Source organism: Rana temporaria, chromosome 13 (genome assembly GCF_905171775.1).
Source record: "Rana temporaria chromosome 13, aRanTem1.1, whole genome shotgun sequence".
NCBI lineage: Eukaryota > Metazoa > Chordata > Amphibia > Anura > Ranidae > Rana > Rana temporaria.
Genome location: NC_053501.1, coordinates 25,566,091 through 25,593,986, shown reverse-complemented (window position 1 = coordinate 25,593,986; position 27,896 = coordinate 25,566,091). Strand labels below are relative to the sequence as shown.

Genomic DNA, 27,896 nt, shown 5'->3' with positions numbered 1-27,896 from the left:
ACAATTTGCATTGTGAAAAATGCAGCACGGCTTAAATTTCCACATGCTTTTAAATGCCATATAGTTTTTATTTAGAATGGGTTGCCTAATACAGTGGTCATCAACCCTGTCCTCAGGGCCCACTAACAGGCCAGATTGTATGTATTACCTTGGGGAGGTGCAGACTAGGATACTGCAATCACTGAGCAGCAAATGATATCACCTGTGATGTGTTTCAGTTATCTTGCAAACCTGGCCTGTTAGTGGGTCCTGAGGACAGGGTTGATGACCACTGGCCTAATGCATCGCACAGAAAAACATGAATAGGGCGTGTGCTGCAGCATATTGCAATTAGGTGTGCATGGAACTTTTAATATGCTAGTTAAAATTTCCCTTTGCTTCTGTGAAGAGACCTGGAAAGCATTACCTGTTTAGTGTGTGTGCCCCCCCCCCCCCCCCGAGGACAGCTTTAGAAAATGCCATATATACTTAAACTTGTGGGGGGGGGGGGTTTATCACTGAAAAAGACCAAGAAGAAGCTGCTGTGAAACAAAACAGGAAGATTTTTATTTTACCTTGTTACAACTATACAAGGGGGGAGGGGAACTCAGTGCCGCATGCTGGGCGTTTCCGGTACGAGGGTCTCGGAGTGTGAGCCAATAATTGTTCTCATCTGCCCACTTTGCCCAGTCTGTGGTCAGTCTTGGGATCAGCAATAATTGCCTGAACAGCGACAATCGCTTCGTTGATCTTGGTCTGAAGTTCTCGGAGTTCTTCAACATGAAGTAATCGCAGGATTCTGGCGGCATCATTTAATACTGCATCTAATAAACATAGAAGGAATGGAGAGAGATTGAGACCAGCATGGAGCAGAAATTCGAAGGGTACACCTGTATACACTTCATTTGTGTAGTCACTGGTATTTTTTTTTTAATGCATTCCCCCCCTATTCTGGGAGATTGCCACACTGCAGGCACATCAATACCTTACACTTGCACTTTTTTTTTTTTTTTTAGTTTTCATAGAGTGATGAACGTTTTGATTTACTTCAATGTGCAATATAATAGACTATATAAAAGTGACAATGCTTTTCGGGGGCCAGAATTCACCCTCATCAGGGCTACATAAAATAAATCTAGTTTCACATTGAGCATACATAACAGTAACTTTTAAAAATAATTGTGGATGTAAACCTCCAACACCCAGTGACATGAACAGCCTCAGATGATACACAGGGATTAAACAAATCTCTCTACATAGGTTTTACATCTATATCTGCCGTCTTCACATTTATATACTGTTTAGAAAGTTCAGATCATGTTAGGAAATGTTCTCTTTAACACAGAGTGTGATGTCTGGGCATACAGCCAAGATGGCTAAAATTGCTGATTGGCGGAAAGGCACACACCCCCACTCATCATAGGCAGAGACTCAGGTGTTTTGTAATAGGACCTGCTCTCCGTTAATTTTAGCAACCTCTCCGGACAGAAGATTCAGGCTGTTTTTGTCTTAACTCCTGACAAATTCTCAGACTTTTTTTATCAGGCTGATAACAGAGGAACTGGTCAGGGGAGAGCTATGGGACTTGGCCCTATTGAAGAGAGATAAGAAAACACTGCAGCAGATATATGTGCCCAGCTCAAATTTCATGGATCGGGTTTACATCCACTTTAATGCATAAAACCACTAATCTAAGTGATAAATGATTTTATGTGTCAACTTTTTTTTTTTTTTATGTATTTTATACATTTGCCAAATGTGAAACTATATACTAGGATTTATTTATACATTAAAATTTGCCGTAGCTTTGTAACGCGACGCGGCTTTTAAATTTCTGATCCATTTAGTTACATTACATACCAAGAAAAGAAAAAATCTTTTGGCATGTAGAAATGCACAGTCAAGAATGCAGAAACCCGGTTCATACACCATGAGATAGTAACACCAATAGGACCATCCTAAGATTCCAGTGCCTTGTATCTAATTCTCCAGGATTTTCTATTACTGTTTATGTACCAAGAGGGAAGAATCTCTCTCTCTACTTGTCCTGGTAACTGCTGTGACGGGGCAGAAAGAGGGAAAATTCCAAGTTTTAGTTGTCACCGGAACAGCGATACAAGAGAAGTTTTCTATTCAGGTACAATTGTTCCATTGACAACTAAGAAAATTTCACTCACGTTGGAAAGATTTCCTCTCACCTCGGGTCTACAGAATAAGGCGTGAAGAGAAATTTCTTCAATGGAACCCAGATGGCAAAACAATACCAAATAGAAAGCTCTATTTGTGGGGAAAAAAAGGACGTCAATTTTGTTTGGGAGGCACGACCACGCAATTTTAATTTAAAGCGACGCAGTGCTGAAAGCTGAAATTTCGCCTGGGCAGGAAGGGGGTATATATATGTGCCCAGTAAGCAAGTGGTTAAAGTGTAAGTTCACATACAATGAAAGGGTGGACTAAACACTCTGTCATGGGTGTTCAACCTGTTGCCGAAATACAAGTTCCATGAGGCATTGCAAGGCTGAACAGATACAAGCATGACTCCCAAAAGCAGAGGCACGCTGGGACTTGTAGTTCTGCAACAGCTGGAGGGCCACAAGTTGAGCACACATGCTCTATACCCTTCCCCTCCAGCACTTACCTTTCTGGGTGATGAGGGATTAGTGCCCATGTAGCTGGTGGAGAGTTTCTAAATCACTTCTTTCCTTAAGGCTTCCGGGACAGATCAGGGAGATCCAGATTGGTCAAAGCAGCCACTGACCAATCATAATTGCTCTGATCAGTCCCAAAGCGCCAAAAGGAGAATAGTTGGGATTTCAAATGCCCAGACTTCTACACTGACCCAGGAGGTAAGTACTGGGAGGTGGGGAGGGTGTTCACCTTTTCATTTTTTTGTGACACAAACTCCAGCTAGTGAGAGAATATTGGGGCTGCCACTGCTGACCTTTAATAAGTGGAAGTTGCCTTTATGTCATTTCAATCTAATGTCTTCAGGACTTACCGAGTCACCGACATGGAACCATTCATACAGGTCAGAAGTTCTTATATGACACATATCGACGTCTATGTTCAGGACCAGGCAGGCTCCGTATGTCTCACTACAGGTGACATGCCAGATCTACTTCAATAAAGCCGATTGGTTGCAGAAAGGTGAACAACAATGAAAGGCGCAAACCAAACAAATTACATTTTAAAAAGGCCAAACTGCCTTTACCGGTTGCTAAACACACCACAGCCTGTCCCATATACAAGAAAAGAGAAGCGCTTCTTACCTCCAGTATCAAATCCAAGTGTGTGTTTATCCAGGGCGATGGGGAGACCCTGCAGAGACAAACATTCTCCATTATAGGAAACTCTACATGTTCAGTATGTATGGCAGCTAGTGGGGCTGCAGCTCTACCAAAAACAATGTGATGATGAACAACAAGGTACATGGCAACCCTGGAGCCAATACATGGAACTTACCCTCCGTACTCATTCTAAAGTAAATCTGGGGGTAAAGTAGCACTTACACTGCATGGCGGCTCCAGGTATATTATATCGTATTTATTCCTGGAGAACCTGAACACTTAGACCCCTTTCACACTGGGTCACTATTGCACTAAAAATAGCACTTGCAAACAGACCCTAAACAGCCACTGCTGTGTCTCCAGTGTGAAAGCCCTGAGGGGTTTCACACTGGAGCAGTGCGCTAGCAGGACGGTAAAAAAAAGTCCTGCTACCCGCATCTTTGGAGTGGTGAAGGAGCGGTGTGTATACCGCTCCTGCCCATTGAAATTAATGGGACACTGCGGCTATACCACCGGCATTGCGCCTTTGCAGAGGCACTTTGCGGTGGTTTTTAACCCTTTCTCGGCCGCTAGCGGGGTGTAAAACCGCCCCTTTAGCAGCCAAATAGCGCCGCAAAATTGGCGGTAAAGCTGCCCCAGTGTGAAAGGGGCCTTATGAAAATACATACAAAATTACTGTGGTGGCGGTTTCTGACCTTACAGTACCTGGCTGATTTCTGCAATAGGTAATCTCAATGACCAATAGTGAAGAATAGCAAAAGGGAAGGGCCACAGGCAAACAAAAAAGATAGTCCTGTTCCTCAAATATTGACCAAGCTATCTAGGGCATTGGCGGCCAACTTGATGTGGGGAGGACCACACAATGTTCAGTGAACAATAAATAATAAGTGGCAGAGTGCGCAGACATAATGAAGTGCCAAAGGGCTGCAGGTTGAGCTTCAGGGCCCTAGGGAGGGATGTATGGGTAGGTGTGCCAGGACAATCTAAAAAATGAAAGGGAGGGGGAAAGAGTATGAGATGGTATTCTCAGTATTGGATGGGGGGGCCTTAGAACCCGACAGCTTTTACTGTTCTTTATGACACTACTGGGAGATATTTCCTGGTCACCTTTTTATTTTTTTCTTATAAGGCAAACCCTTTAAGGCTGGGTTCACACTTCCCCAGTGTTGTGTTAATGTGCATTGCATTGAGGCGGGCAATGTACCAAGACATGCATTGTGGGGCAACATGTGACCTGGAGATGCGTTGCCTTTGTGCATTGGGCTGCTATTCCAAACGAATGGCACCACAATGTACTAAACACACATATCAGAGCAGTGTGAACCCAGCATAAAGACAGACAAGCACTGGCACTGATGTTTGAGAGATCATAAAACATTTTTACATCAAATCCTAGAGATTTACAGAACATAAGATTCAAATAGAAAACATCCACACTTAATGCATAATAGGAATTAACCCTCTGAATCCTCATATACACCTAAATGTATTCAGCAGAACAAGCCAGACAGCAGACCTGCGACTCCGCTGGCACCATAAGAGCAAGGACAGCAAGTGGAAAAATGTTTTCGCAGACGGAGAAGCAAATATCCAGAAGGAAGGTGGGCAGCCAGGACCAGACGCATGGCAAGATACAAATGATTGGAAGAGCAGATTTCCTTATAGAATAGATACATATGGAGAACACATCAGAGCTCAGACAGAACACAGACCCTGATGTCAGATTTAAGGGATTTAAACAGGAAATCATGAATGACCATAAAGAGGAAATGAATAAAACTGAAGTGTAATTACAGGACTGGATGAGTGTCAGGCTTTCATACGCAGCCAAGATCTCTACATTTAGGATTTTACAAATACGTTACTGTTGAAGAAAAAAAAAAGCTGAAGTTTAAGTAATTTTTAAAGTGGTTGTAAACCTTTGTTTTTATAAAATAACAAACATGCCTATACTTAGCTGCTCAGTGTAATGGTTTTACACAGAGCTATCCCGATTCTCCTCTTCTGAGGTCCCCCACCGACGCTGCAGGCCCCTCCTCTTCATCAGGTGCCCCCATGGAAAGCCGTTTTCCCTGGGGGGCTACCGAGTCCCGCTGCTACATCCATTGACACAGACCCAGTGGGTGCAGCATCGGTTCAATGCTGCATCTGTCCCCCGGCCTTCTCCAACACTGAGAAACGAGCGATCGAACACCTCCGATTGCTCGGTTCTCACAGCTCCATGAGCAGAGAGCTTGCGACCGTCAGTCAGCAGCTCTCTGCTCTGCCCCCCTCCTCGCTCACTGGATCGCTGGTTTGTGGAGGGGGCGGGAGTGACCGGCTCAGGCATGTGGGCGGATCCCGGACTTCATTGTCACGATCTTGCCCCAGCCTGGACCGGCTGTGACTGTCAGCTGAAAACGGGTCACAGGAGTGCAGAACAAACTGCACGCCTGTAATCTACAGGGATTTGGCTTTAAAATACACAGGAGGGGTGAATGAGGTTCAGGAGGGCAGTATTTCCAATATGTAGCAAGATAGCAAGATCAAGAACACGGCATGGCTTCAATCTAGCAGGAGGAAAGTTCAAAACTAGAACTGCACTGAAATGTCATTGACCAATACATATTGACTGAAAATTGTGTTATTGGCATTTTGCTGATAAGAGAAAAAAGGTGCCGATAACTGCACAGAAAACGCACAAGATTTAGCTGGATTTTACCATGCTTACATTGTTTTTTATAAGTCATGGGACTCAAAAACTGCATCAAAAATATAACACTGTGCGTTATTGATGCGTTCTTGCATCCAAGCATTTCAACAAGGAGGTGCGTTTTTTTACGTGGTGAAAAATGCAGCAAGCACCAAACTTTTCTCATGCTAAAGGCGTCAATAAGGGCGGACAAAACTAATATATATATATATATATATATATATATATATATATATATATATATATATATATATATATATATATATATATATATATATACACACACACACACACACACACACACATACATACATACACACACACACACACACACACACACACACACACACACACACATATACACATATACACACACACACACACATATATATTTTATGCATCCTGCATTTTTGGTTTCGGCGTCAAAATTTAAATTCCGTGCACCTCTTCTCAAAACAAATTTTAGAGGGTATTAATTTACTCAAAAAGAGAGGAGTAGTTGGTACTTGGAACAGACTTCCAGTGGAGACAGTGGCCCGGATTCAGATACAATTGCGTATCTATCGCCAGGCGTAACGTATCTCAGATACATTACGCCGCCGTAACTTAGGGCGCAAGTTCCGTATTCAGAAAGAATTTGCGCCCTAAGTCCAAATGTGGACGTGTTTTATTTAAATTCCTTGTGATCCCACGTATTTGAATATTTTTATCTAACAGCTCATGCGCTGTCTGTGAGCGTTTCCAAGTGCGTAACTTACGTACAGCCCTATTCGCGAACGACTTACGTAAACGACGTAAAATACGACGCTGTTCTTGCGTTTCCGACGTCCATACCTAACATGACTTATCCCTGCTTTATGAGGGGTAACTTTACGCCGGAAAAAGCCTTACGCAGACGACGTAAAAAAATGCGCCAGGCGGACGTACGTTTCTGAATCGGCGTATCTACCCAATTTGCATATTCTTTGCGTAAATCTACGGAAGCGCCACCTAGCGGCCAGCCTAAATATGCAGCCTAAGATACGACGGTGTAAGAGACTTACGCCGGTCGGATCTTAGGGAAATCTATGCGTAACTGATTCTACGATTCAGGCGCATTGATACGACCCCGCAACTCAGAGTTACGACAGCGTATCCGGAGATACGCCGTCGTAACTCGTCTCTGAATCCGGGACAGTGAGTCAGTCAACAGTAAAGGTATTTAGTGTTTGGGACAAACAGATCTATACTCATCCACAGACAGACATTGGGATTATTCATGGTCCCACGTATGTCTGCACACCTCCAGTTCATGTTTAATAATAGAGTTTAAACAACCACTTATCTGGAGTGTCTGGACAGCCTGTAAATAAACAATGTACTATGAAGGTTATATGGACACTTTATAAAACAAAAGCACACCGGATGGAAAAGCCTTCATTACATAGTTTCACATCTATTTCAAGAAGAAGGAAATGTGTAAATAGATATAGTGGGAGTCACGGTGCAGACAATGGGGTTCAATAGAAAGGAGGAAGCTGGCACACCATCATCGGTTACTCCTGTCTCAGACACTAATGGGCTACTCCTTTGTTCATCTTTGAATAAAGATTTATACCAGAACACTGGCAATCTTCAAGAACAATATTTTTCATCTACATATTACACGCCATATCGTCTGCACACACATAACAAACGCCAGGCTTTGCTGGAAAGAACTCAAAGTCTCACCTCCTTCGAGCTGTTGGATTTTGCAACGGCTTCTGTGGACAGTCGTTCTTGGACAAGAATTCGTATTGCCTGAATAAAGACGGGGAGCTCTTTACAAAAAATAGTCCATTCTTACATAAAATCTAAAATATATAGTATATAATAAAACTGTATATATATATATATATATATATAATCTCCATCCAGCATCCCGAGCCTCTCGCTACTCATGTGAGACAGAATGAAAACTCCATATTAGAAGTACAGTTGAAGATGTACTATTCCCAGCATGTAAACAAAGTAATTTTCAGGACATAGAAATATGAATGACAGGACAAGGATTTGCAGCTGAGAAAAGTACATTTTTAAAGTAGCCCCTATAGCAAAATGCCGGCGGGGGCGGAACTTTCGCTGATCTGGGTGACGTCCTCCCAGATCGGGCAGGGCTGCGACACAGAGGATGACTGATCAGTGTACTGGCCCATTGCCGGTACCATGTGACCGCTGTTAACAATCACATGACAATTGTAAACAATCAATGGCTTCATTCCATCCATTGTGTTGCTAGCTGTGATTGGCCACAGTGTTCACATGGTACAGACAGGGACAATCACAGCGTATCTGTACCATGTGATTGGCTGTGGCCAATCACAAAAACACACACTGATTGAATTTGTTTCATTCAGTAAAAAAAATGGCTGCTTATAACAGTTAAATTCACAGCTATAAATACTCAATGTGTAAAAAAATAAAAATAAATCCTGATCACTTCCCCAGATTAGTACAGTGTTACTATGGTAACACTGGATTGCTCTGGTCACAGTGTGGTAAAAAAATGTAATTCCTTTTTAACCATACTGTCACCAGTGTCCCTGATCACTGCCACACCCATTATAATGATAACGCTGCATTGCACATGGTGACTGTATGTAAATAAAAATAAATAATAATAATAATAATAATAATGATAACTTTAAAAAAAACTTGCCATGCCTCATACTAAATACCTTGGACTGTCTGCTTTCCTTCCAAAAAGGGGTAACTCTATAAAACTGACTAAATAATATACAGTACACAGATTTTGGATTCTTTTCATCAAAGCAATGTAGCAGACTATATTTTGGCCTAAAGTCATGAAGAAAGACTGTTTTTGTTATAAAATTTTGCAAAGAAAAAAAAAAAAAAAAAAAAAATTTTTTTATTTTGTGGTCTTTTTTCGTTTATTTAGCAAAAAAATTAAAACCCGGTGATGTTTAAATACCACCAAAAGAAAAGTTCTATTTGTGTGAAAAAGCTGAAAAATTGTCCGGGGCAGGAAGGGGGTGAAAGTGCCCTGTATTGAAGTGGATATACAGTTCTGTAAAACACTTTAACAAGCATCTATACGCATGGATAGATACCAGAACAACCCTTCAGTTTTTTCTCTTGTATCCGAGTTTTCTTTTGGTCTGGATAGAGAAACTGTAGGGAGATCGTGTGCATGCACTACAATTTATTGTTATGTCTTTATATGAAGTTTTCTTTCATAAATATATGAAAATTTGAAAAGCCATTTGGAGGGCTGCCTATTATTTATAGCGTATAATTTCTGGGTCTTTCTTTAGGAAATACAATCTTTGGTTCTAGCCCCCTCCTCACTTATGTAATGTACTCTTTGTACTGATGTTGTGATTTGGATGTGCATTATCCTATTTTGTTCTAGTAATTGTGGGTGGCCCTGTCGGAACTGCCAGGCTTTAAAAAACCCAGAACGAAAAAAGAAAGCCAGGTGCAAAATAAATGGCCGAACAGAGATGGCATCTGATCAGACACAGTCACTGTTCGAGTATTCTGACCGAAGTGGCTGTCATCATACAATCGCCAGCAGCAGAGATTTCTCCAACACTGTGTAGCATGGATGGGGGGAGAACCGGGAAATATAAACTGAAGTTTGTAGGGCTCATCTGATTGGTACAGCTCAGCATGCATGACTTTCCTGTCTAATGAGTAAACAATCCACAGATATCATAGATTCATTTTTACACATGGGATGTTACTTACTTTAAGCATCACCAAATAATCATCATGTCTCTGAATCTGCAAGAGGGTTGCTAAGGCCATCACTCCAGCTTTGAAGTCTGGGTTGTTCACTAAGGCGAAAGAAAAAAAAGACAAAACATAAATACATCACAGTGGCTGGCACCATGCACATAAAGAGAATCTGTTGATGGGCAAACTTCCTACTCCCAATTGTCAGAGATGCACCAGTCGGTGGCGTCACAAGGGGGTGGTGGTCGCTGAGTGGCCCCACCCCTTAGCTATTTAAGAAATGTCACACGGCGGGGAAGCAATATCGCAAGAGAGTTCGTGGCAATCTGAGTGTTTTTTTTTTTTTTTTTTTTTAGGTGTCGGCATTGTGATTGACAATGCATCTACAGCAAGGAAGAGTTTTAATTTTTTAATAAAGGAATTTTCAAAAACGTTTGTACTGTCTTTATTCACTTTTATTACAATTTTTTGGTGAATGGGTAGAGGTACTACCCCATACTCATTAACATGGGGGGGGGGGGGGGGGAGATCTGGGGGTCCCCTTGTTAAAGTGGGCTCCCGGACCCGGATAACCCCCACAGACCCTCACAACCACAACCCTCGTTCCCGACCTGCATGCTCAGATAAGGGTCTGGTATGGATTTTGCGGGGGACCCTACACTGACTTTTTTTTGGCGTGGGGTTCCCCTGTTTGAATTGGATGCTTACTGATATTTAAAGTTTAATTCATAAAAATACAGATATATTTACTGAAAAATGTGTAGTTTACTGCATGCGATCATTTATGCAAATTAGTCACATGACCATGTTATGATAAACATTAGTGAATTGACCCCTATGTACCAATATGCACACACCTTTTTACATATGATCTGGGAATGTCCCAAAATAAGAGTCTTTTTGAACTGAAATAAAGGACTTCATTGCTACCTTACATAGCATACCTAATGTTTCTCAACCTACTAGATGTTTTTGTGCCATTTAGATCATTCTGATTTGCCCAAATACACCAAACTCGTTTTTCATCTACTTTACTGACCCTTTAAAACACACTTGTTACCCTGTCATTAAAAGATCTTGCCACCAGCTTTGCCTGTCGGCTCCCTGCAGCTGAGCTTTACCCCATTTTGTATTTACCATGCCTTGTTCCTACACAGTTGGTTTGTGTGGTGGTGCCCATTTTGATAAAGGCAGGGCTTTGCTTCCTCAGGTCATAGCTGCCCCTCATGACCGATGACTAGCGAGAGGATGATCAAGTAGCAGCAGGAGAGGTCTAAGAACCTCTGATCCACAGAATGAATAAATCGGAAGCAGGGAAATCCTTACACTGCAGGTCCTCGTGTACAGCTTTCTCTCCAGCAAAGAGAATAAGGAGCAGAGTAGTGACATCACCAAATCTTATGCCTCAGATGACCTCAAACTGCAGATATACAGCTATGAGGCTTGAAGCAGAACTAAACCCACTGATTTACTGGCTTACTGCCAAGTGACTTGCCATCCCTCCAGTCTCCTAGCAGGTTTGAAAAATGTTGTCAATCAACTTATTCCACACAAGCAGCACATACCATCCAGGTTTATTAATGGCTCCACACTCTTCGTGGCATCTGTGGTCAGCGGTTTTGCATTCTGGTATTTAGCAGCTGGGGGGTAAAAAATAAACAAAACAAGTCACTGTTACTTCAACTAAGAATACTGGCCATACACGGCTCTAGTTTTGGCCGATTTCTACCGAATCGGCCAAAACATAAGCTGTGGGTGGCCCAATCGACACCACCAAAATAATCTGCCAGTCACTGCTTCCTATCAGAAGCAGTGACTGTTCAGGTATTCAATCAACTGCTGGCAGTGCAGATACTTCATTAACTTGGTTTAGCTGAATAAATGAATCATTCAGGAGGAAACATAAAAAATGTGTAGTCAGCGGCGGCACAAACGACCTCGTTATTCAGTCATACAGAATGACTGACGGCCAAGGGTGCTGCCTGCACAGTGCTTGATGTTTACAGGTTAGCCCTACTAGGCAACAGCAGCATCACATATACTCTATTATGTTCTCCATATGTAAAGATTGCACAAGCATTAAACATGACCAAAATCTGGACCACGAGAACAAACTTCTTGTTTTGGTGTACACAGCTAAACGCTACAGACCAAAACAGAGCAGTGTGGCCGGACCCATAGCATAATAAACAGTTTATTGTATTGTCTGTATGCACGAGTCTGTGTGCTACTTGTGTGCGGATTCATCCTACCAGGTAAAATTTACAGTGTCTACCTGCCCTATATTCAGCATTACATCCCTATGGGCCCACTGAGCTCCGCATACCAAAAAAGAGATCATCAAGACCAGCACATGACCCTGTTCTCCAATTTTGTATTTGGATTCCGTTCAGGTTAACCTCCTAAAGTATTTATTTCTAAGCCGATAGTGACTAAAATAAAAGGGAGGAAGACACATTCGGTGAAGCAAATCTGAGAGGTTCTAATCCATAAATATTTTACATTACTGTCCCTTTTGGAGAGTTTAAAAAGAAACGTTAGCGATTCCTTAAAGCAGGAGTTCACCCAAAAATCAACTTTCTGCAGTTAGATCAATCATACTGCTGACATCTGCAGTATGCTGGTCTTTTTTTTTTTGGTACTTATCGTTTTAGCAGTATCGTATGCTAAAACGATAAGTACCAAAAAAAAATAAAAATAAAAAAAAAGACCAGCATACTGCAGATGTCAGCAGTATGCTGGATCTAACTGCAGAAAGTTGTTTTTTGGGTGAACTCCCCGCTTAAAAAAAAAAAAAAAAAAAAAAAAACATTCTCTTCCTCATTCTCACACACACACACCAACATTTTTTTTCCCACATAGTGGATGCTGCAGCTGTCCCCCGGCAGCTCCAGATGGAGAACTGAGCGATCAAATGCTGCAGACAGCTGGTGACTATCAGTCACCAGCTCGCTGCCCTTTCCCTACCAGCACTCACTGGATTGCTGGGCTGTGGAACAGGTTGGAGCAGCTGGCTCAGGCTCTCAGCAGCTCGCTGATAGAGGCTGAGACAACTGGGTGGATCCCGACTGTGAAGACAAGATCTTTCCCTAGCCTGGACCGGCAATGTGATGTCAGCCAACAGTGGACTTATTCCGCATTTGGCTGAAAACAGGTCACGGGTTCAGAACGAACTGTGCTCCTGTGATCCATAGGAGAAGTATGGGCAAAAAAAGCTTTGGTTGTACTTCTCCTTTAACCCTCAGTTCCTGACACACTGACCAGGAAGGAGAAGGAAATCTCTCTAGTGGACGGACACACACACACACACACACACACAGACCAAAACTGAAAAACTTTATGTATAAACCAGTGAATTTTACTTACCATTATCGCCATACTCGAGGCGTACTGCAAGACCCAGAAGCCAGTCTATTCCTTCCTGACGTTCTTGAGACTTGAAGGGGCACGAGACGTCTTTCAAATACTGGGGAGGGAATATCAAATTATTTTAAAAAGGGACACATCCATTAAGAACAGAGGACAACATTTTTTTTAAAACACATATAAACCTGCAATTGTTGCGAGTCTGACTGCCAAGTGTGAAAATTATGCCATCATCATCATCAACGGATCAGTCTCAGTGCTGCAATAAGCAAACAGCAGCTCAACTATTCCATAAGTGAACAAGCTAAGCTCAAATTCATCTTCCATCGCCCTGACTTTGGAGACTAGTAGGGGAAATTGTCTCCATTTATATTGACAAATCCCCGTTCTGTCTCTCTCAGGAGCGATTGCGGATGGCCGGTGGACATTGCGGCCACCAACCACGGGCATCGCTTCCAGCATTGCGCGCCTGCCCCCCCCCCCCCCCTAGCGGTCTTAAAAGGTGGCCGACGTACCATGACGCCGATTCGCTCAGGAGAGCCAACCTGCCACAGTATAACTGCGGCAGCTGTACTTTAAGTTAATAGAGATATATTTTATATATCTATATCTATCTATCTATAGGGATTTTTAATACAGCTTACCTGTAAAATCCTTTTCTTGGAGTACATCACGGGACACAGAGCGGCATATTCATTACTATATGGGTTATATGGAGTACCTTCAGGTGATGGACACTGGCAATCTCAAACAGGAAGTCCCCTCCCTATATAACCCCCTCCCATAGAGGGAGTACCTCAGTTTTGTAGCAAGCAGTATGCCTCCCAAAATGTTCCCCATAAGAGGGGTGGGAGCTCTGTGTCCCGTGATGTACTCCAAGAAAAGGCTTACAGGTAAGCTGTATTAAAAATCCCTTTTTCTCTCTCGTACATCACGGGACACAGAGCGGCATATTCATTACTATACGGGAAGTCCGAAAGCAATGCTTTAATGAGGGGAGGGAGAACATCTTCCAAGACAAAAGGATTTAATTTAGAGGTACACTCAAAAAATAATAAATCCAACTTCGTCAAGAAAATTTATTTAAATTTAAATCAAGGGTGCCCCCGATTCCGAGGGTCTCAAATCGCAGCCTGCAGCACTGCCTGCCCAAAGGCTGTATCTGTATTCCTTCTTACGTCCAACTGGTAAAATTTAGTAAACGTGTGGACAGAATACCAGGTTGCCGCCTTGCATACTTGAGCCATAGAGATCTGATGGTGTGCTGCCCAGGAGGCGCCCATGGCCCTAGTAGAATGAGCCTTTAATGATAACGGAGGAGGCAACCCTTTCAAGCCGTAGGCCTGAGTGATTAACTGTTTAATCCACCTCGAGATGGTGGACTTTGCAGCTGCCTGCCCCTTCTTGGGCCCATCCGGTAAAATGAACAACACATCTGTTTTCCGAATCTTCTCTGTAGCTTTAAGATAGGCCTTCATGGCCCTGACAATATCCAAGGTATGCAGCAACCCTTCCTTTCTAGAAGTGGGTTTCGGAAAGAAGGATGGTAATACCAAATCCTGGTTCAAGTGAAAACTGGATATAACCCTTGGTAGGAAGGAAGGAAGGATGAGGACGGAGAACCGCCCTGTCCTTATGCAGAATGAGATATGGTTCCTTACAAGATAAGGCTGCCAACTCTGACACTCTTCTGGCAGAAACTATGGCGACCAGAAATACCAACTTCCTTGTCAGTAAAACCAAAGGAATTTCAGCCAACGGCTCAAAAAGTTGTTTCTGTAGAGTTGACAGAACAAGATTTAAGTCCCACGGACAAAGTGGTGACTTGACCGGAGGATTAATACGTAAGACCCCCTGTATGAAGGTCTTAACCAGCGAGTGGGTGGCCAGCGGCCTTTGAAACCACACTGACAAAGCTGAAATCTGTCCTTTGATTGTGCTTAATGCCAGGCCTTTATCCACTCCTAGCTGGAGAAAACTTAACACTATCAATGGTATACTTGCGGGAATACCAACTTTTGGACTCACACCAGCCTATGTAGGCCCTCCAAACCCTGTAATAAATTACTCTGGAGACCGGCTTTCTAGCCTTAATCAGGGTAGAGATTACCTGCCTAGACAGACCTCTACCCCTGAGAATCAAATTTAGACGCCGTAATGCAGGGTGGAGGATCGGGCCTTGCGAGAGTAGGTCTGTTCTTAGAGGAAGAGTCCAAGGGTCTCCCACTGCCATCTTTATGACTAGTGAGTACCATGCCCTCCGGGGCCAAGCTGGAGCTACCAGGATGACTGGCCTGTGCTCCACGCTGATCCTGCGCAACAGGCGGGGTAGTAACTATAGCGGGGGAAAGGCATATAGAAGTTTGAACTGATGCCAAGGGCAAACCAACGGATCGGTTCCGCAGGCCATAGGGTCCCTTGTCCGGGACATGAACCTGTCTAGCTTCTTGTTGAATCTCGATGCCATGACATCCACGTATGGCACTCCCCACCTCTTGCAGATTGTCTGAAAGACCTGGGGATGTAAAGACCATTCCCCTGGCGACAGAGTTTGGCGACTTAGGAAGTCCGCCTGCAGGTTGTCCACTTCGGGAATGAATATCGCCGATATTCAGGGTACATGGGCCTCCGCCCATAGAAAAATCAAGCTCACCTCTCTCTGAGCGGCTTGACTCTTGGTTCCCCCTTGGTGGTTTATATATGCCACAGCTGTGGCATTTTCTGATTGTATTCTCACCGGGGACCCCTGCAATTTGGATGTCCATGCCAGGAGGGCTAGCCGAGCAGCTCTGATCTCCAAGACATTGATGGGCAGCTGCCTCTCTGCCCAAGTTCCTTGGCAAGTGTAACCATCCAAGACCGCTCCCCAGCCTTTCAGGCTGGTGTCTGTGGTCACTACCTTCCAGGCTACGGGACTGAAAGACTTTCCCTTCAGAAGATTCTGAGGGTTTAACCACCAGCACAGACTTTGCTGGACTCTTGAAGATAGTGGCAAAGGAAAATCCAAGGCCTGAGCTCTCTTGCTCCAAACCGCCAGAATGGCTGCCTGTAGGATGCGAGTGTGGCTCTGTGCGTATGGTACCGCCTCGAACGAGGCCACTAGCTTGCCTAGTAATCGCATACATAGGCGAATAGTTGGTTCTCTTTTGTTTAGAACCAAATGAATCAATTGCTTGATAGCCTCGACCTTTACCAGGGGCAGGAACACCTTTTGTCGTTCCGTGTCTAACCTCATGCCGAGATATTCCAACTGCTTTGTGGGTTGAAATGCTGACTTTTCTCGGTTTAGGACCCAGCCGAACCTCTCGAGTTACTGAACCGTGAGGGCCACTGCTCGCTCCAAGCCAGGAGGCGAGTGATCTATGATTAAGAGGTCGTCCAGGTATACTAGGATCGTGACCCCCTGGATCCTTAGATTGGCTAGAACTGGAGCTAGGACCTTCGTGAACACCCGGGTACCCGCCCGGGTAGTTAGTACAACTTTCATACTGCCCCCAGAAACCCGGAATTCTGTGCACTGCCTAAGTGCAGAACCATGCACAGTCTCCTTTTGAACATTGTATACTCAAGGGGACTCAACATCTATTCCATTTATTGAAACAAAGTAGCAAAGGCTAAAAACACATAAAATCCAAGTGTTTTTAGCCTTGGCCACTTTATTTCAATAAATGGAAGTGATGCCATGAGTTCCCGTGAAATCTTTCAATGGAAGAGACGGGGAGATGAATAGTGGAGTCTCTTGTGGGGGGGGGGAATAAAAAATAAAAATCGCACTAGTCTGCCTCTCCCTCTGAACACCAACCATGAGTTCCATGCATTTCCTGTTCTATTACACAATGAACGCTGTGCTGAGAAGCATATATGTATACCTTGTCATACTGGTTGGCCCATTCACTGCTGTGGATATTTCTTAGATTCCCCCGATCTTCTATTTTGTAGTGTCTGATTTTCTGATCTTCTAACCAAACAACAAAGTTTCGAAACTCTGTTTCGTCTGTGAGAGGGGATAGAATAAACAGGACACATTAGTCAGGGGAGAAACGTCAGCAAAGCTTCCACCTCACCAAGGACAAGTGTTGGCCAAGTGGCTTAAATAGTCAGAATAATATAAACATACAATGACAAACTAAACTAAGAATATACAGTTGTGTTCAAAATAATAGCAGTGTGTTTAACCACTTCCATACCGGGCCAATTCTGTCACTCCACTCCTAAAAAAAAAAAAAAAAAAAATCATAATTTTTTTGTTAGAAAACTACTCAGAACCCCCAAACAATTATATATGTTTTATTTTTTATTTTTAGCAGAGACCCTATGGAATAAAATGGCAGTTGTTGCAACTTTATGTCACACTGTATTTGCGCAATTTTTCAAACAGATTTTTTATAGGAAAAAAAAAAAAAAACAGTTTTAAGAGTAAAAAAAAAAGAAGCAGCAAAACACTAAAGTTAACCTAATTTTTTTGTTATGTTATGCCGAGTAAATAGATACCCAACATGTCACACTTTAAAATTGTGCACACTCATGGAATGGCGCTAAACTTTGGCACTTAAAGCGGAGGTTCACCCTAAAAACATTTTTCAAACATTACATTGTGCTCACTTCCAACATTGACAGTATGCTGATTTTTTTTTCTGTAAATACCGTCCTATAGCTAGTCCCCCCCCCCCCCCCCCACTGGCTACCGGGTAGTGGCTCCCGCGGGAGTGGGCGTTCCTATGCAGAGGCTAAGTGATTGACGTGATGACAAAAACTTCCTCCCGGCGCATAATGCGCGTCACAAGTTTTGAAAGAAGCCGAACGTTCGGCTTCTTTCAGAAACTGGTGACGCGCCTTATGCGTGTAATACGGTGTCACAGAAAGTTTTGCAACGACCACCATTTTATTCTTTAGGGTGTTAGAATAAAAAAAAAAAATTATGTTTGGGGATTCTAACTAGAGGGAAGGAGATTGCAGTGAAAACAGACAGGGGAAGCTCCATTAGCATTGCTGGTTGTCTTGTCATACCAGCGGCCACCACAAGATGGTGCCAGATCACAGAAGGAACCATAGGTCTGCAGAAGGCCGCGGCCTCAATTACCGGCCGGCGCGATCTCGCAGCGGGGGCACACGGAGACACGGATACCCCAGCTGTGCCGCCCCAGGTCGCTAAATGTAGTCGCAATTGCGCCCCAGGTTTTGTCTAACTAATATATATAAAAATTATTTGCCACGTAGCAATATAATTTATACCAAAAACAGTGATTGATCTGGTTAGTGATGTTGGACTGATATTATGTTGAACACAACTGTAAACATAAAACAACAATAAGAAAACAAACACCTTTTATAGAATATAAAAAACATTATACATTTCTGTAAAAGGTGTGCGATTGTTTTTAGTTGTGGGGCGGTAAGCCAGACCCTTCAGAAGACATGCGCAGGAGATATTCATTTTACCAACAGGTAAGACTTATTATAGACTTACCTGTAGCTAAAAATCACTAAGCGGACAACATAACAGCTTTATCAGATTCAGCTGTGGAAAAAATATGCACACATTGCCCCCTTGTGGAAGTTTGTGGAGCAAAAGTAATACAATGTTACAATGACAAAGTATTAGTCGGTATCAAATGGGGCACTCTGTAATCTTAAAGTAGTTCTAAAGGCTGAAGGTTTTTATTTTCTTTACATTATTACATTCTCCGCATTAAAGCGGATGTCCGCTGAAAAAAAAAATAAAAAATAAAATTAAAAGCCAGCAGCTACAAATACTGCAGCTGCTGACTTTTAATATTAGGACACTTACCTGTCCTGGAGTCCAGCGCCGTCCGCAGCAGAGGACGAGCGACCGCTCGTCACTCTGCTGCCCCCCCCCCCCGGTGAGGGAACCAGGAAGTGAAGCGCTCCTGCTTCACTACCCGGTTTTTCTATGGCGCATGCGCGAGTTGCGCTGCGCCTGCTAATTGGCTACCGCTGTGCTCTGGGAGCCAAATGTTCCCAGAGCACAACGGGGGGTTGTGATGGGAGGCGACGTCCTGCCCGCAGTCTGCCCAAACTGTGTGGCCGGAAGTAGGTGCAAATACCTGTCTTTAGACAGGTATCTGCACCCCCCTCCCCCTGAAAGGTGTCAAATGTGACACCGGAGGGTTCCGATCAGCGGGAGTTCCACTTTAGGGTGGAGCTCCGCTTTAAGGTAAAAAAAACTTCCATGGTCAGCTCCCCTTCCCTTAATATTTACCTGTGCCCAAACTCGATCCAGTGCTGTGCCCGAGAGCCTCACAGCACAGGAGGCAGCACTGGGAGCTGCCACTCAAATCCTGTGAGGGGGCTGGGATAGGCCGCTCTGTGTGTGTGTGTCAATAGACTCACACAGCCCAGATTGTGAACACAGAAAACGGGATATGCCAGGAGCAAAGGTGAGGGACCCCAGAAGAGAAGGTTGGGGCCTGCTTTGTGCAAAACAATTGTGATCTGGTGTTACTCCGCAGAGCAAGTTTTGTTATTTAACCGTTTATTGAAAAAAAAAAAAAAAACACACCCCACACAATCACTTCCAAACTTCCACCAAGGACACATCAATGCCCGGTCATGAAGTGTGTATCAAACTGAAACCAACTGAAACTTCTGCGTTCTACACTGCATTTTATTGACGAGGTGGACAAAGTGCACGTGATTAATGCTTTTATTGGTAGCCGGCTTGACTACTGTAATGCGCTATACATGGGGTGTCCAAAAATCCTTCTGCATAAGCTTCAGCTGATCCAAAACGCTGCAGCTAGGTTACTAACTGGTGTGGGTCGTCGGGAGCATATTACACCGTCTCTGAAAGCCCTGCATTGGTTACCGGTTGCTGATCGGGTTTTGTTCAAAGTGGGTTGTATCGTCCACAAAGCTATCCACAAGATAGGCCCAGGGTACCTTCAAGAAAAATGTACCTGTTATGTTCCCAACAGAGCGTTGAGATCTGCTAATCAGGTCAATTTAACTGTCCCCAGGTTTAGAAAGACTACATGTGGAGGGAGGACACTGGATGTGCAGGGATCTATATTCTGGAATTCTCTACCTCTATACATAAGATGTGAGACGGATTTATTAAAATTTAGGAAGTTTTTAAAAACTTTTTTATTTTCTCAAGTGTATGGTCCGAATTAGGGTAAGATATTAGTACTTCAGTTTTTAAATGGTTAGTATGTGTTTTTATATAATTATCGTACAGTAATAAGAGACTGTTTGTATTTGTATATGTCGGTTCTATGAGCGCATCGAGGCCTTTTGGGTAATGACTGCGCTCCCAATAAGCATTTTTATAAATAAATAAATAAATAAATAAAGTGGAAGAAATCATTTTTTAAGAACACGAATGCCTAGCACAAACAATGCGAAAAATCGGAGGAAAATTAGCGCTTTTGAAGCGATCGTCCTATAATCTCATCATTCGTGACACAGTTTTCGGGAGCCGATCATGACAGTTCATCCAAAAGGACAAGCATGGAAACTTTCTCATATACGATAACAGAACGAGCAATTTTAGTTTAACCACTTCAGTTCCCGAAAGATTTGATCCCCTTCATTAGCAGGCCACTGTTTTGCTATTCAGCACTGCACTACTTTACCTGGCAATAGCACGGCTATGCGGCACCATACACACTAAATTTACATCATTTGTTTTCCCACAAATAGAGATTTCTTTTGGTGGCATTTGATCACCAGTGTATTTTTAATTTTTATTGCGATAAACAAAAAAAAAAAAAAAATAGACAGAAAATGTTGAAAAAATAAAAGGTTCTACTTTCTGCTAGAAACATACCTCCCAAAAATAATACTAATGGCGGCGATCAACAACTTCTAATGGGATTGCAACAGTGCGGCAGGCGATCTGGTAAGAACGGACTGCCACTGATGTCACCAGTGACAATAATACAGGGTAATACTATACACTGTCACTGTACTAATGGCACTGTGGCTGGGAAGGGGTTAACATCTACAGGGGTTAAATATGTGCCTAACTGTGTAATGTGTGTAAAGTAGAGGGGAAATGAAGAGGGTTTTTCTCTGGTCGATGCCGATATTTAGAAATCGCGGCGGCCGATATATGATGCCGATTTTTTTTGGCCGATTCATTTTTTTCCTTGAATGCAGCCTAAAGAGATCTCCTAGTCACCAGTTCAGTCCTTTGATAGGTAGAAACATTGTATCTCTGCTTCTTTTCTCAGACTTGGCAGGCTGCCCAGATAGGAGAGACAAGTTGCTCCAGGAGACTTTGACTTCTATTACAGAAGTCATTTGCAAGTCGCGCTGAAGTTTTAAATTGGTCTTTTTTTCCAGCACAATCAGCAGATAATAATTAATTAAAAAAAATCAGCCGATATATCGGTCGATCTCTAGCGTAAAGTGTGCTGCTTTTACTACTTGATCTCCAAGTTTCTCAACCTTGCTTCACAGGGATGAGAAACACAGAGATTTCTCTCCCTGTGTACAGAGCCCTGTATGTATTGAATGTCAACACAGAGCTCTGGGCCGATCAGCCATGAATCATTGGCCAGGGCTTGCCAACAGGCTCCCACTGTGTACAATCACAGCGGGAGCCAGCCTGGGGGGGGGGGGGGGGCGTACATGTGTGCCCCAAACCCTGAAGTAGGCAGTGATGTACCAGTACATTGCTCTGCCTATAGCAGCCGCTCGTCTGCAGTACAATGTGGGCGGGCGCCAAGTGGTAATTCAGTACAGTACTGAGAAAATAATAATCTGAGTGACCAAGACCATGCATGCTCGGAAAGGAAAGAGTACTAGGGATGCACCGATACTGGGAACGGTATGGGGGGGGGGGGGGGCCGTACTAAGCATTTGCACCAGTATCGATACTTATACAAACGCTCCAATACCTGAAGCCGATACTTCCAGGCTCTGTTCTTTCAGCTGTCAGCAGGATTCTCCCACTGACAGCTCAAGTGTAAAAAAAAAAAAAAAAAAAAGCTGGCAAATAATAATTGTTAGCCGACCTTCAGTCATTTTTTTCAACTTTCCATCTATTAAATCTTCTGCCCTTGTTGTTGTTGTTGTTGTTTTAACTTTGGATAGTAAAACTTTTTTTTTTTCTGCCAGTAAATCCCTTCTACAGCCCACTTCCTGTTTCTTGTCTGGTGATTAGCCTAGGCTTATGACATCATGCACAGCTCTCTCTCTAACTACTGTGAGAGTTTGTCAGGAAGGGAGGGGTATGAGTCATAAGAGGGCCAATGAGAGCTGCAGAGCTGGAGGCGTGCTTCTGTGTAAATCCAGGAAGTGATCAGACAGCAGCTTCAGCTGCCCACAGTTAAAATGGCTGCAGCCAGACTCAGTGGAGGGAGATTTCTGAAGCATATTAAGGAATGGGGCTGCCACGTCCTTAAAGCGAAGTTCCACCCCAAAGTGGACTCCTTACCCCCCATCTATGCCACATTTGGCATGTCATTTTTTTTTTTTTTTTGGGGGGGGGGGGGGGGGGGGGGCAGGTTCCCAGTTTTGACAGGTGAAAATATTGGGGGGTGGGGTTGGGACATAAAAATGTGCATCAGTTACATAAGAAAAGGAAGATTGGGACTTTAGAGGAGGACACTGACTAGCGGAGGTATGGGGGGGGAGGGGGGGTGTAGAAACATTTAATTGACCCGCGCAGAGCAAATGTTCCGGCAGCTGCAGACACCGCTAAGTACCGTTATGTCGCAGTTAGTACAGCCCCTGGCCTGGACCACTGTTTGATCAGTCGCTGTGAGCAGCCCGGTATCATGCGATTGGTCAGTGATCACCTGATTAGAATGTCAACAAAACAGTCATGGATGGCTTAGTATTGTGATGCTGCAATTGGCCCATAGCTCTCACATAGTACCTGGGCCAATCACAGCACCCTGTACCATGTGATTAGCTGTAGCCAATCATCATCATCAATCTGTTATGAATGAAAGCCATTCACAACACCCAAAATGATTTCTTATAATGGTGATAATCGCTGCTAGAAGCAATAACAGTGTTAAAAAAAAAACAGGTCCCTGGTCCCCGTGTGACACCATATAGGGGGTGATATATTATCTGTGTGACACCAAGTGCGGGAAGGGCAAGAGAGGGGTTATCTGTTACACCATGTGTGGGGGGGGGATCTGTGACACCATACATAGGGGAGGGGTTGTTATCTGTGTGTGACACCATGTGGGGGAGGGGTTGCCTGTGTGACACCACATGGGGGGAGTGGCTACCTGTGTGACACCACATGGGGGGAGGGGTTAGCTGTGTGACATTATGTGGGGGGAGGGGTCGGCTGTGTAAACACCATATGGGGGGGGGGGTTATCTGTGTGACACTACGGATGAGCTCCGGCGTGTTCGCATAGAACACGTGCAGAGCCCGCCAGGAACTGTGCACGGCGCTGCGCTAATCACAGCCAGGGAGACATTTCCCGATCTCTGCAGCCGAGCATCGGGAAATGTCTCACTGGCTGTGATTAGCGCAGCGCCGTGCACACTTCCTGGCGGGCTCTGCACGTGTTCTATGCGAACGCGCCAGAGCTCATCCTTATGTGACACCAAATGGGGGGGAGTGGTTGGCTGTGTGAACACCATGTGGGGGGGGGGGGTTATCTTTGTGACACCATGGGGGGGTTATTTGTGTGACACCATGTGGGGGAGGATCTGTGTGACCCCATGTGGGGGGAGGGGGGTTGGCTGCGTGACACCATGTGGGGGGAGGGGGTTATCTGTGTGACACCACATAGGGGGAGGGGGGTTATCTGTGTGACACCATGTGGGGGAGGGGGTTATCTGTGTGACACCATGTGGGGGGAGGGGTGTTATCTGTGTGACACCATGTGGGGGGAGGGGTGTTATCTGTGTGACACCATGTGGGGGAGGGGGTTATCTGTGTGACACCATGTGGGGGGAGGGGGTTATCTGTGTGACACCATGTGGGGGGAGGGGGTTATCTGTGTGACATCATATGGGGGGAGGGGGGGTTATCTGTGTGACACCATGTGGGGGAGGCGGTTATCTGTGTGACATCATATGGGGGAGGGGTGTTATCTGTGTGACACCATGTGGGGGGGGGGGGGTTATCTGTGTGACATCATATGGGGGAGGGGTGTTATCTGTGTGACACCATGTGGGGGGGGGGGGGTATCTGTGTGACACCATGTGGGGGAGGGGGTTATCTGTGTGACATCATATGGGGGAGGGGTGTTATCTGTGTGACACCATGTGGGGGGGGGGGGGGTATCTGTGTGACATCATATGGGGGAGGGGTGTTATCTGTGTGACACCATGTGGGGGGAGGGGGGGTTCTGTGTGACACCATGTGGGGGGAGGGGGGTTATCTGTGTGACACCATGTGGGGGGAGGGGGGTTATCTGTGTGACACCATGTGGGGGGAGGGGGGTTATCTGTGTGACACCATGTGGGGGGGAGGGGGGTTATCTGTGTGACACCATGTGGGGGGAGGGGGTTATCTGTGTGACACCATGTGGGGGGAGGGGGGTTATTTGTGACACCATGTGGGGGAGGGGGGTTATCTGTGTGACACCATGTGGGGGGAGGGGGGTTATCTTTGTGACACCTTGTGGGGGGAGGGGGGGTATTTGTGACACCTTGTGGGGGGAGGGGGGTTATCTGTGTGACACCATGTGGGGGAGGGTTATCTGTGTGACACCATGTGGGGGGAGGGTTATCTGTGTGACACCATGTGGGGGGGGGGGGGGTATCTGTGCGACACCATGTGGGGGGGGGGGTTATCTGTGTGACACCATGTGGGGGGAGGGGGTGTTATCTGTGTGACACCATGTGGGGGAGGGTTATCTGTGTGACACCATGTGGGGGGAGGGTTATCTGTGTGACACCATGTGGGGGGAGGGTTATCTGTGTGACACCATGTGGGGGGGGGGGGTTGTCTGTGTGACACCATGTGGGGGGAGGGGTGTTATCTGTGTGACACCATGTGGGGGGGGGGGGTTGTCTGTGTGACACCATGTGGGGGGAGGGGTTATCTGTGTGACACCATGTGGGGGGAGGGTTATCTGTGTGACACCATGTGGGGGGAGGGTTATCTGTGTGACACCATGTGGGGGGAGGGTTATCTGTGTGACACCATGTGGGGGGGGGGGTTGTCTGTGTGACACCATGTGGGGGGGAGGGGTGTTATCTGTGTGACACCATGTGGGGGGGGGGGGGTGTCTGTGTGACACCATGTGGGGGGGAGGGGGTTATCTGTGTGACACCATGTGGGGGGGGGGGTTGTCTGTGTGACACCATGTGGGGGGGAGGGGTTGTTATCTGTGTGACACCATGTGGGGGGGGTTATCTGTGTGACACCATGTGGGGGGGAGGGTTATCTGTGTGACACCATGTGGGGGGGGGGGGTTGTCTGTGTGACACCATGTGGGGGGGGGGGTTGTCTGTGTGACACCCATGTGGGGGGAGGGGTGTTATCTGTGTGACACCATGTGGGGGGGGGGTTTGTCTGTGTGACACCATGTGGGGGGAGGGGTGTAATCTGTGTGACACCAAGTGGGGGGAGGGGGGTTATCTGTGTGACACCATGTGGGGGGAGGGGGTTATCTGTGTGACACCATGTGGGGGGGGGGTTGTCTGTGTGACACCATGTGGGGGGGGGGGGGTGTCTGTGTGACACCATGTGGGGGGAGGGGGGGTTATCTGTGTGACACCATGTGGGGGGGGGGTTGTCTGTGTGACACCATGTGGGGGGAGGGGTGTTATCTGTGTGACACCATGTGGGGGGAGGGGGTTATCTGTGTGACACCATGTGGGGGGAGGGGTGTTATCTGTGTGACACCATGTGGGGGGAGGGGGTTATCTGTGTGACACCATGTGGGGGGGAGGGTGTTATTTATGTGATCACCATATAGGAGGGGTGTCTGGTTTTTATTACAGGTAAGTAGTCCTGGTACGGTCCCCCACATGCCGGGACAGTACGTTCTATGTTATGTCCTTTAGGAAGGAGAACACAATGGAAGGTCCTCCATACTTCCCAATGAATGAGTCCCCCCGACCCTCCATGTGGCCGCGCTGAGGACTCTGGGTAACCCCGCCGGGCTCAGGCCTCCCTCACATCTCACCTTTACAGTTGAAGCCGGATGGGTTGTGATAATCCAGAGCCTGCAGCTTCCTGCGGAACATGGTGCCCGGCTACCTGCGGCTCTCCGGCTGGAAGACAGCTCTCCAAAGGCCGTCAGTGCGCAACCGCCCAGCCAGGCCAATCATAGAGCGCGGCTACGAGCTCCACCAATCACGGGTATAGAGAAACCTCCGTTTAACCAATAAGGAACCTCGAGAGACTCAGCCATTCAAGACCATGCAAAGTTCATCCAATTGTATCCCGCATGACTGGCTGACCAATGAGGAAAGGCAGATGTAGCAAAGCCTCGACGCTCCTTTGTTTCTCGTCGCGCTGGTTGGATGTGGAGCTGTTGGGAGGTGATTGGAGATGGAATGAGAAAGACGGCCACTTACGAAGCGGCTTTGGTTTTGGAATGCCCCGCCCCAATTACCACGTTGCCGTTGCCATGTTGAGACGCTTGCCAGACATATTTAATGTGGGCTTCCGGAGCTGCGCCGTGAGCCCATAATAAAGATGGCCGACAAGCGGTTTCGTTTCCATTGTTATCATTCTATTGCCATGCTAAGATGTTTGTCTGCCATCTTTATTTTGGGAAAATTCTCTGCCATTGATTATCCACTTCAGCTCTGGAAGACTTATCCCCCTTTATGACCAGGTATTTTTTTTGCCGATACAGCCAAATTGTGTGGTCATGCAACGTTGTACCCAAACAAAATTAATGTAATTTTCCCCCCACAAATAAAGCTTTATTTTTTTAGTGGTATTTGATCACCTCTGCTGTTTTTATTTTTTGCACTATAAACAAAAACTATAATAAAAAAAAAACAATATTTTTTACTTTCTGCTATAAAACACATAAAAAAAAACAAAAAATGTCTCTATCAATTTAGACCAATATATATTCTGCTGCATATTTTTGGTAACAAAATCCCAATAAGCGTATATTGATTGGTTTGCGCAAAAGTTATCACTTCTACAAAATAGGGGATTTTTTTTTACTGGTAATGGTGGCGATCAGCGACTTATAGCGGGACTGCGATATTGTGGCGGACAATTCCGACACTGACACTGGCTGGGAAGTAGGAAGGAAAAAAATCACAAAGTGCGGTATACAACCACTTTAAAGCGGAGGTTCCCCCAAATTACAAGTCTATTTTGTCTGCTTCCTTGCACAACTAGCATAGACAAATGACCCATGAAATTTTAATCTGACATATAAATACCTTATTATTTAGGGCTTCCTGTTTCCCCTCCCGCGGGAGTAGGCGTCTCCCCGGCACTGCAGTGCGTTATAGGTGCTCGCCTCAGTGTGTACTGGGAGACATTTTCGTGCTTCTGAAGATACATCGCGAACGCTGTCCCTCCAATCCCGCAAGATTTTCAACAAAGAAGCGACGTCTGACGCCGGTCACGTGACGGGGGCGTAGCTGAAATCGCCATTTTAGAGAAGGGCATTCACCGCTTCCAGGAAGCAATTGCCAAGTGTCAGATCACGGAGTAGGTACATGATCTGGCGCAGAGGGGCCTCTCTACAGCAGTATAACTTCTTTACGACTGCCCACTGTAGATAAAGGATAGGTTTACCATTTGTAACATATTACACTTGTATAAAGGGTGCAACAAGTAACAAGTTACTGCTCCAGTCCCAGCACCACCCTGATCCCCCACTGTGACAGCAGACGGGGATTCCTCTCCCTACACACCCACAGACAGAACAGAGTACCCAGAGTGCTATTTTTGAAATTGTGACAGTGGACAGGGGTTCCTCTCCCTACACC

At 45.3% G+C, this 27,896-nt stretch overlaps 1 protein-coding gene across 2 annotated transcripts; it reads right to left on the bottom strand.

Annotated features, from left to right (window-relative positions):
• Window positions 1-522: 522 nt before the first annotated feature.
• RTRAF (RNA transcription, translation and transport factor) lies at window positions 523-26,249 on the bottom strand. 2 transcript variants are annotated; one of them, XM_040333863.1, is made up of 8 exons: window positions 26,117-26,249; window positions 16,911-17,035; window positions 13,042-13,141; window positions 11,241-11,312; window positions 9,688-9,776; window positions 7,669-7,737; window positions 3,249-3,297; window positions 523-803 (listed from the first exon to the last, which is right to left on the bottom strand). In XM_040333863.1, the coding sequence occupies exons 1-8, from the start codon at window positions 26,175-26,177 to the stop codon at window positions 649-651; spliced, it is 720 nt and encodes a 239-aa protein (XP_040189797.1). In that variant the 5' UTR covers window positions 26,178-26,249; the 3' UTR covers window positions 523-648. The 2 variants fall into 2 exon arrangements, with proteins under 2 accessions (XP_040189797.1, XP_040189796.1); XM_040333862.1 differs by having other exon boundaries at window positions 11,241-11,315; window positions 26,117-26,246.
• Window positions 26,250-27,896: the final 1,647 nt, after the last annotated feature.